At 35.7% G+C, this 10390-nt stretch overlaps 1 protein-coding gene across 2 annotated transcripts in view; it reads left to right on the top strand.

The window, feature by feature from the left end:
* BAG4 (BAG cochaperone 4) overlaps positions 1–9913 on the top strand; it is a 39430-nt gene extending 29517 nt beyond the window's left edge. For both annotated transcript variants that reach the window (XM_037526052.2, XM_037526051.2), the window contains 3 exons: positions 684–941; positions 1442–1696; positions 2442–9913. In XM_037526052.2, the coding sequence (XP_037381949.1) occupies positions 684–941; positions 1442–1696; positions 2442–2930 (1002 nt within the window). In that variant the 3' untranslated portion in view covers positions 2931–9913. The remainder of the gene's footprint in view (positions 1–683; positions 942–1441; positions 1697–2441) is intronic.
* Positions 9914–10390: the final 477 nt, after the last annotated feature.

A 10390-nucleotide genomic window follows, 5' to 3' on the forward strand; every position in this document is an offset into this window, starting at 1 on the left:
CTCTGTTGTCTGTTATTATCTGGGAAATAGAGTAGTATAGTACAGAGAACATGGACTTTCGAATCAGATCTTATTTCTTGACCTTGCCACATAATATTTACAACAGTGATAATTCCCATTTATTGAGTATACTATATATCAAATACTATGCTAAGCATGTAATACATGTCATCACATTTAATTTTCACGGTAACCCTGTAAGATAAATTTACGATCTCCATTTTCCTGATGGAGAAACTAAAGCTCAGAGAGGTTAAATACAAAGCCTAAGGCAGAGCTAGGTTTGTCACTGTTGTCTTTTTTTCTTTCTGTTGTATCACAGTTATTCTTTTACCATTCTCCCAGGTTTTCCAGACCCAGTTTGTGGGTACAGGTGCTCTGCTATTAGGTATTATTGTCAGGTGTACTTACGGAATTTTTGAGAAACACAGTTCTAAAGTCATCACTTCACTTAACAACAATATACTCTTCATTGTTAAGACATAAAGTCTACAGTGATAATATGAGTTTAATATATATAATTGTATGAAAGAAAGAATGCTTTAGAAGTTACTTAGGTAATTCATATTTTCACTAATTATTAACTTCTTTTTTCCCAAAGTTTTCAGAGTTGGGCTTTAAGTCAGGGCATTTTAGCTTTTCTACTCATTCATCTTTTTTCCCTCAACTTTGCTTTTTTATAGAGTTTGAATTCTTATACAAATGGAGCGTATGGTCCACAATACCCCACTGGCCCTGGGGCTAGTACTGCATCATATTCTGGGGCTTATTACACACCTGGATATACTCAGACCAATTACTCCACAGAGGTTCCAAGCACTTACTGTTCACCCGGCAACAGCCCAACACCAGTCTCTCGTTGGATGTATTCTCAACAGGACTGCCAAGCAGAAGCACCCCCTCTAAGGGGGCAGGTTCCAGGATATCCTCCTGCTTCACAGGTGAGCAGTTTTCAGTCTCTCCCTTTTGAATTGTGAACTTTGGAAGGGTATCTATTTAGGAAAACATTTCAGATACTCACTGAATTCTAGAGGTGACTGTAATGACAGGACAAATTTTACATTGACACCTTTCTCACCTTTATTTCTCACAGTTATTCCAGTAGGTGGATTTTAGCTGAGGGTATCTTAAAAATGTCATAATTATAGTATTTTTATATTGGAAGAAATCTTTAGAGAATTTTTGCTTGAAAGTTTCCCTATCTAGTCTTTTTAGTGCCCTGTTAGGCTTGTAATTTTTAATGTTTTATGAATGATATCATGTTTATTTCTCTGTTAACTTCAAGAAGAGTTCTAATATATCTATTTGTGCTTCCTTTTAGCATATGGGTACACTTAATAGTATTTATGGAACAGATTTATGCTGTGGTTTAGACTAGAACATTTTCATTACTTTTAGGTGTTTTTGGGCAATGACCACAATTTCCTTCCTCTCAATCTAGAACCCTGGAATGACCCTGCCTCCTTATCCTTATGGAGATGGTAATCGTAGTGTTCCACAACCAGGGCCAAGTGTACGACCACAGGAGGACTCATGGGCTTCTCCTGGTACTTATGGAATGGGAACTCGTTATCCTTGGCCTTCTGCTGCGCCAGCAGCACCACCTGGGAATCTCTACATAAGTGAAAATACTTCACCATGGCCTAGCAGTGGATCTCCTCAACCCCCTCCTTCAACTCCACCCCAGCAGCCCAAGGTAGGGGACCTTTTAAAATGTTCTTTTGAAGAAAAAAAGAAAGTTCTTTTGATGTTTGAGTAATTAAGAGAGTTCAACCTGGAACTTCTCTGCATTCATCTGTTTAAATGGAAACTGCAAAAAGTTGGTGGCTTTACCTAGGCCAGTGGCCCCCCCCACCCCTTTTCATAGACTTCCTTTTTTCAAGCAGTTTTACATTCACATCCTTAAAAAAAAGGAATGCTTATTTAATGTTTGTTGTAATATTATATAAATGTTAAATAAAATCAAAGATGGCATTTTATTACCTCAATCTGTAGGTAGAAGACAAAAAACCAATGTAAAAATATATACAGTATTAGTTTGAATAGTTGAATTGAACTATAGGTTTGAATATCATTTACTTGTGGCCAGTTCCTTTTCATGATTGTCTTTAGGTTTTACTCTTTAGGAGAAAAAACCTAATTCCTATTGACTAAGTCACTGGGTGTATTGTGAGGTGGTAAGGATAGATTATGAGGTATTCCTGATGATGACCTGCTTCAGGGTAGATTCCAGCCATTATACCCAGAATTCTCTGCCTTTTGACAGAGCATTCCCTTTTCTCTTTTTAGTGCTGTGTTTTTCTCAAATGATTAAGGAGAAAGGTTCAGTTTTATTGGTGGGGAATCTTCCTGGTCAAGTGAAAGATGTGGGCTGACAAATGTGATTTTGATGGATTCCCATTAAAGTAACTCTTCTCTCCTTTTTACTCTCCTACTCTAAGGATTCCTCATACCCCTATAGCCAATCAGATCAAGTTATGAACCGGCACAACTTTCCATGCAGTGTCCATCAGTATGAGCCCTCGGGGACAGTGAACAATGATAATTCAGATCTTTTGGATTCCCAAGTCCAATATAGTGCTGAGCCCCAGCTGTATGATAATGCCACCAATGAACATCCCAGCAATCAAGATCAAAGTAATAATCTTCCTGAAGAGTGTTTATCATCTTCAGATGAAGGTACGCCCCCAAGTATTAAAAAAATCATACATGTTCTGGAGAAGGTCCAATATCTTGAGCAAGAAGTAGAAGAGTTCATAGGAAAAAAGACAGACAAAGCGTACTGGCTTCTGGAAGAAATGCTAACCAAGGAACTTTTGGAACTGGATTCAGTTGAAACTGGGGGCCAGGACTCTGTCCGGCAGGCCAGGAAAGAGGCTGTTTGTAAAATCCAGGCCATACTGGAAAAATTGGAAAAAAAGGGATTATAAAAGGATTTAGAATAAAGGGGAAGCCTGTTATTAACTTGACCAAAGAACTCTTGGTTTTGGTTAATCACCCTCATTTTGAAACTCCTGTTGATATAAGAAGCAATACACGCCAACTTGGATTTAAAACTTGAAAAACTGGTAAAGGACTTGAAAAACTGGTATAGGACTTGGAAGAACACTTTAGTTATGTTGTTTTCAGACCAATGAATGTAATAGGAAGCTATGGAGTTATCAATATTGCCAAGTAGACTTACTCCTTAAGAAATTTATGGATATTTATAAACTGCTTCTTATCAGCAGGAGGGAAATATACTTTATGTAACAGGCTTGTCAGAATCCTAACAGATGAGACTGGATAATCTGAGACAAACAGGCTCTGTTTTTTAAAACATCTTATTTAAAAAAATCTTGTCACATTTTTGTAAGTTGTGACTGCTTTCAGCATATACTTTATGTGTAAATTACAATTTGGACGTTTGCCTTCTGGGATCTTTGTTTTGTTTTGTTATTTGCAGTTCACAAATATAGTATTCTCTACTTCTTGGTACATTTTGTAGTAATATGTTTAATATAATTATTCAAGAGACTATATTGACAGCCAGATAGTTTGGCAATTCTGAATGAATTTGTATCTTTTCATCACTTGAATATATTGCAGTGTGTAGTGAGTTCCTGAAGTAAATTGTCTCCTTTTTTGTATAGATCATTAGGCTAGCGTTTTGCCCCTTTGCTTTTCATGTTACTAGTGGAAGGTGAATTTGGAAATGGCATTGGCATAGGAATGAAAATGTTGCTTTTTTATTTTATTTGGATAAAGATTCACTTATAAAATTCCTTTTTCTTTCTTTTACAAAATATAACTATCTTTTCACTACTGCTGCTTCCATACAGAGCATTGTGATAAATACAGATAAAAAATTAAATGCCACAGTGAGTGGAAATAATAGCTATTTATTATTGCAAAAGTAATAAATTATGACTATCTGCAAATGTTATTACCTATCTAAAATATTAATTTCACCACCAAGATTCCTATGAGCAAATTTCAACTTAGTTTATAGTCAGAAATGAGGGTAAAAGAGGATTCATGCTCAGGGAATGAATCAGCCATAGCTAGAGTGGGAAATTATTTTCTTCTTTTAAGGTAGATTTGGTGTTTGTCTTTATTTCCCTAGATTAAATTACATGGACAATATTGCCTGTTTTATTTTTAAAAGATGATTATTACCATTAATAATGTTTTAGAGCCAGATTTAAGGAAGGGATACTCTAAGGGCTTTCGCTGGGTTCACTTGGTTAGCTCTATGCTGTCATGTAGAAAAGGCTTAGGTAAGTAACTTAGTTTTCACATCTGAAGTGAATTCTATACAATATCTGTTACTGGAAAGACATCTCTTAAGATGTCAAAGTGATAACATTTTTTTCTAGACTTCCAGGTCTATTAGTGATAATGAATCTATCAGTCTTTTCCACTCCTTGTACACAAAATAAAACATATATAATGAGAAGAAAGAAAGTAAAAATATTGGCTAGGTCTTATAGTTGGGATGAATGATTTTTATGAGATAAGGTGGTGATAATTTTATTCTAGGATTTTTATTTTTGGCCTAATAAAGGAATGTTAAAAATTTTTCTATGAAAATTTAAAATTATACTCGGAACTAAAAATTTAGAGGAAAGAGAACCTTACAGCTATTATAAACCAGTAAGACAATGATTAAGACAGGAGGGAACATTGCTATTTAACTGAGTGCCCATGAAGTCTTGATTTATATGTATAATTATACATATTATGTACATATATACATATGCGTGTGCTTTTTAACATTTATTTTTTTAATTTTTAGATAATTTTAGACTTACTGAAGATTGTAAAAAATAGTCATTTCTGTAGTTGCTTCACCCAACTTCTTGTTAACATCTTACATAACCATAGAACATTTGTGAAATTAAGAAGTTATCCTTGATACAACACTATTTATCCAAAGTAGGGAGTTTATAAAAAGTAGAGATTTTCTTAGTCTTTTCAACATTCCAGAATTCAACCTTGCACTTAACTGTCATGTTTCTGTTGTGTCCTCTAATCTGTGATACTGTAGCATGACACCTGATGTTGTAATGTATTTCTGGTGTTGTTACCCTTAATTGCTACCTAGGGTGGTGTCTGCTAGGATTTTCTACTGTACAATTCCTATGTTTTCCTTAATAACTAAATATTTGATGGAGATGCTTTGAGACTATGCAAATGTCCTGTTTCTGTAAGCAGAAATCATTTTTGTATCCATTAGCATATCTTGCTGTGTCAGTTACTACTGTGATGTTCTAATGGTGATTTTCTATTTCTTTCATTTCTTGTACAGTTATTAATTGGAATTCTCTAAGAAAAGGCTATTGCTTCTGGATTTATATTTTCAATTATAGTAAGATATTTAAGATCAGTACACTTTCAGAGCTTAAAGAAGTAAACCATGTTAAAATGATTCCAAATGCCAGTATAAAAGGAAAACTTAAGTTGGTAATCTGTTTCAGAAAATAATGGATTTTAAGAAGAAAAATAGTATTTATGATTTGTGGATTTGGTGAGTTTTTTTTTCTTAAAAAGCTTTATTATTTACTTATGCATACAAGAACTGGGGTACAGGCCAGAGGTGCAGGGGGTGAGAGGATTCACAAGAGACAGAGTGGGGAACAGAACAGGCAGACTGACTGAAATACATTGCTGAGGGGAGCGGCAGGCAAGTCAGGCGAGGTCTGCTGTGCCATGTGGGTTGCTCCCTGGCCTGGGGATCTTACTCGTGCTGCAAAGGCTGTGGATAGCTTCATAATGCTGTGCTTAACCCCTTGCACCACCAGGGAGGCCCTGGATTTGGTTTTTGCTTTAACATTGACACCAGACTGAGTAATTACAGCGTTTTCTTGAAATTTCAAATAAAAACTTTTAAAAAGTATACCTTAATTTATATGACTTTGGGGGTAATATTTGTAAAAATCTAGAATAAAATTGTCCAGACTTGGCATGTTATATATAATTATCTTTATAATTAGCCACTATTGTTCCAAATATAAATGTCACTATAAATATTTAGACACATAGCCCTAATGAAGTATCTGGAGGATGGGTTATATTTGTGTTAATATTAAATCAAAAACCTTGTGTCTACTCTTAAATAATTTCAAATATAGGGTTTTGAAAAAAGCTGTTTAGTTGGGTAATATAATGCCATTAAAGCTAGGCCAATTAAAAAATAGATGAGGAATATAGATAAAAATGGCATTAAAATGGTATGGGGGAGATGGATATTTGATAACTGGAGGGTTTATGTTCTAAAATAACAAGTTTATTAGGAAAAAAGATTCTTGTAGTCATAAGAGGGCAGAAAGAGCTACCTCTGCTGCTTTGCAAAGAGAAAAGGTGAAACACCTGCATAGTCACAGGTGGGCAGGAGAGCTACCGAAAACTGGAGTTTTTCATCTTTTTTTAAAAATTGTGAATTTAGGGCCTCCCTGGTTGCGCAGTGTGTTGAACACAGGGCTGTGAAGCTGTCCACAGCCTCTGCAGCACGGGTTCGATTCCCAGCCAGCCAGGGAGATACCCACATGGCGTGGCAGACCTCTCCTGTCTCCCCCACTGCTCCCCTCAGCAGTGTTTTCGGTCCCTCTGCCTGTTCTGGTCCCCGCTCTGTCTCTGGTGAGTTCTCTCACCCTCCCGCGCCTTTGTACGCCAGTTCTTGTATAAATAAATAAATCTTTAAAATGTGAATTTAAAGACTCAGATCAGGGCCTCCCCGGTGGCGCAGCGGTTGAGCGCTGGGTTGCGAAGCTGCCCGCAGCCTCTGCAGCGCCGGTTCGATCCCCGCTGCTCCCCAGCCACCGGAGGAGGGTCCCACACAGCGCGCAGGCCTCTCCTGCCGCCCGCTGCTCCCCTCAGCAGTGTACTTCGGTCCTTCTGCCTGCTCTGCATCCCGCTCTGGTGAATTCTCTCACCCTCCCGCGCTTCTGACTGTACCCAGTGCTTATATAAATTAATTAATTAATTAATTAATTGAAAAATTAAAAAAAAAAATAAAAAAAAAGATAAAGACTCAGATCATCCTATGGAAGTTTTGAGTTTAAAGAGTCAATTCTCTGAGAAGCATTCATTCTTCTATTGCCAGTTTTCCTTGTATAAGAGCAACTTTGCATTGAGTGGAAAAAATTTATCTCCACATTTTTAACAGAATTGCATTGCCTCTTGACTTGTCAGTTTTAGGTTATTTCTACTCATATTGTATTATAGAGGATGAGGATTTTGGTTTATCTGCTAATACACACATCTCAGTTCCTTATCCACCTAACTACTTAATCTAGTCAGACAGCATTTCTGTTATACGTGATTATGACTGTAAATGCTGGCCAGCTATCATGCAGTTAATGGTGATTACTTTGCCTTTCCTGAACAAATTTTCATGGAATTAATTGTTTATGAACTCAAACCTTCCATGATTTGTCTAAATTTTCTCAAGATATTCAGACATAAATTTTACCAATTTCAAATTCCTGAAGAAGAAGACTATCTTAGAATCTTCTGATTGGAGAACTGATATGATCTTGGTGCATACTCTATCATTGTGGGGTCTTTATCCTGGGGATTCTTTTCACATTTCTTGTTGGTTTCTTGTTTTTTGTAGCCTGTGTCTTTTTCTTTTGTTTATTCCTTCCTTTTGGTAGTAGAACATGTTTTCCAGTAGCTCACTAGGAAAGGGTGCATGGGAAATAATTTTTTTCTACATCTTATGTATTTAAATGTGTTTTCTTGATCATTGACATAAAACCTGATTTTTCTCTTTGCAAATTGTAGGATATTTTTGTCCCTTCTGCTCTAAAATTTACTGGCTGTGACTGGTTAAACTATTAAAAATGTTTTTGAACATTTTGCTGGGCACATTTCATTCTGGAAACTCATACCCTTAACTCCTATGAAATTATCTTGATTCTTGTATTCTAGTCTTGATTCCTATTCCAGTCTGTTAACTCTTTTTAACTCTTTCCAGAATTCTTGTTATTTCTATTATTGACCTTCTAAATGGAATCTTTACTTTTCCCTCATTTTCATATTTTGCCTTTAGTTTGCCTGTACTTTGTGGGAGATTGACTTTTTTTTATTTTCCAACTCTTCTTTGAATCTTACATTTGTCCTATCATAATTTTAAATATTCTTTGTTTCTTCTGGGATTCTGCTCTTGTTTATGGATGTAGCACTTTATATCTCTGAGAATTTTAATGATGATTTCTTGTATAATAACAGATTTCTCTAACATTGCTTTTTCTTTCTTTCTTGATCTCTTAGTCTATTCTTGGATATGCTTTCTTACTGTTGTGTTATATACTAGAGTCTCATTGTTTTTAGAAAATGCTTTCTGGCTATTTTTTTCCACAATCTTTCTTGGAATGGAATAGCTATTTTAACTCTGAAATTTGGAAGGGTAAATTTTCTGGATAGCTTTCTTCCTCATCTGAAAGCCAGGAGTGTTTTGTACTTTTTATAATTTATCTCACTGTGACAGTCTCACAAATGTACAAAATGAAGCAGAGGAGGTGCCAGCTGCTGAAAGTAAGGATTTAGTGGCTTCACATTTTCTCTCAGCCAACCCTTAAATGTCTTTTTTTTTTTTTTGAAGATTTATTGATTTATGCATGCAAGAGCCGGGTGCAGGCCAAAGATGCAGGGGTGGGGGATGTGAGAGGATTCACCAGAGACAGAGTGGGGAGTAGAATAGGCAGATGTACTGAAATACACTGCTGAGGGGAGCAGAGGGCGAGACAGGAGAGGTCCGCTGTGCCATGTGGGTCACCTCCCTGGCTGGGGATCAAACTCATGCTGCAGTTGCTGTGGATTGCTTCATAGTGCTGTGTGTCTTAACCCTTGCACAACCAGGGAGGTCCCTAAATGTCTATTTTGCAATATGTTTCATTTTGGAGGGCTAATACCAAGAGTAATATTGCCAAATAAAGTATAGGACTCCCAGTTAAATTTGATTTTCAGATAAACAATAGGTCATTTTTTATTACAAGTGCTTCAAATATTGCATAGGACATACAGGTACTAAAGATGATTGTTTTTCTGAAACACAAATTTAACTGGGAGGACTAAAGTTCTTTAAGTTTTGAGGTAATTGTAATTCATATTTAATTTTAAGAAACAGTGCAGAGTTTTTGCTTATTGCAATGTCACAATGAGGATACTGACATTGAACCAATTGAGATACAGGAAAATTCCATTACCACAGTTATCCCTTCTTTTGAACTTTCATTTCCACATTTACTTCTTTCCTACCATACTAGCCTGCAATCACTAATCTGTTCTACATTTCTGAATTTTGTCCTTATAAGAATGTTATATAAGTAGAATTATACAGTATGCAACCTTTAGAGATTTTTTTTTTTCACACTTAGCATAATTCTCAAGATTCAGCAGAGTTGTTTCCTGTATCAATAGATTTGTTTTCCTTTTTGCTGAGTAGTAGTCTATGGTATGGATGTACAACAATTTAACTATTCACCTGTTGAAAGACGTCTGGTTTCCAGTTTTTGGCTATTATGATGAATAAAGCTGCTATGTACATTCATGTATAGGTTTTTGTGTGGACATAGTTTTCATTTCTTTGGGATCAATCCCAGAAGTGCAGTTATGGGTCATTTATGGTAATTGCATGTTTAATTTTTTAGGAACCCCCCCAAACCTTTTTAGAGTAACTATACCATTTTACATTCCTCCTAGCAATGTGTGAGTTTCTTGGCATCCTATCAGTATTTGGTATTGTCATTATATTTTAACCATTCTGACAGCTGTGTAGTGATATGTGGTGGTTTAATTTATATTTCCATAGTAGTTAATGGTGTTGAACACCTTTAATATGCTTATTTGCTGTCTGTATATTTTCTTCTGTTAAATGTCTGTGCATGTTTTCTAACTGGACTTATTTTTAATAAACTTATTTTAGATTAGTTTGGATTTACAAAAAAATTGTGATAATATTATAGTTTCCTTATACTCCATGCCCTTTTATTAACACTTTTAATTAGTGTTACACATTTGTTACAGTTAAGGGATCAAAATTGATACATCCTTATCAACTAAAGTCCATAAGCTACTCAGATTTTTTTTTGTTTTTACCTAAATTTTCCTCTTGCAGGATCCCATTCATAATGCAATTAGTCATTTCTCCTTAGGATCCTCTTAGTTGTGACATTTTCTCAGACTTCCTTGTTTTTGATAAGCTTGATAGTTTTGAGGAGTACTGGGCAGATACTTTTAGAATGCCCGTCAATTGGTATTCTTCTGATGTTTTACTCATAATTACATGGGTCTCTACATTTTTGGGAGGAAGACCACAGTGGTAAGTGCTTTTCTCATATATTATTATACATCATGTATTCAGTGTGTATGCTATCAGTATAACTTAGTACTATTGATGTTAAAC

The sequence above is a fragment of the Talpa occidentalis genome, unplaced genomic scaffold, assembly GCF_014898055.3.
Source record: "Talpa occidentalis isolate TD23 unplaced genomic scaffold, MPIMG_talOcc4v2.1 talOcc4.4, whole genome shotgun sequence".
Classification (NCBI taxonomy): domain Eukaryota; kingdom Metazoa; phylum Chordata; class Mammalia; order Eulipotyphla; family Talpidae; genus Talpa; species Talpa occidentalis.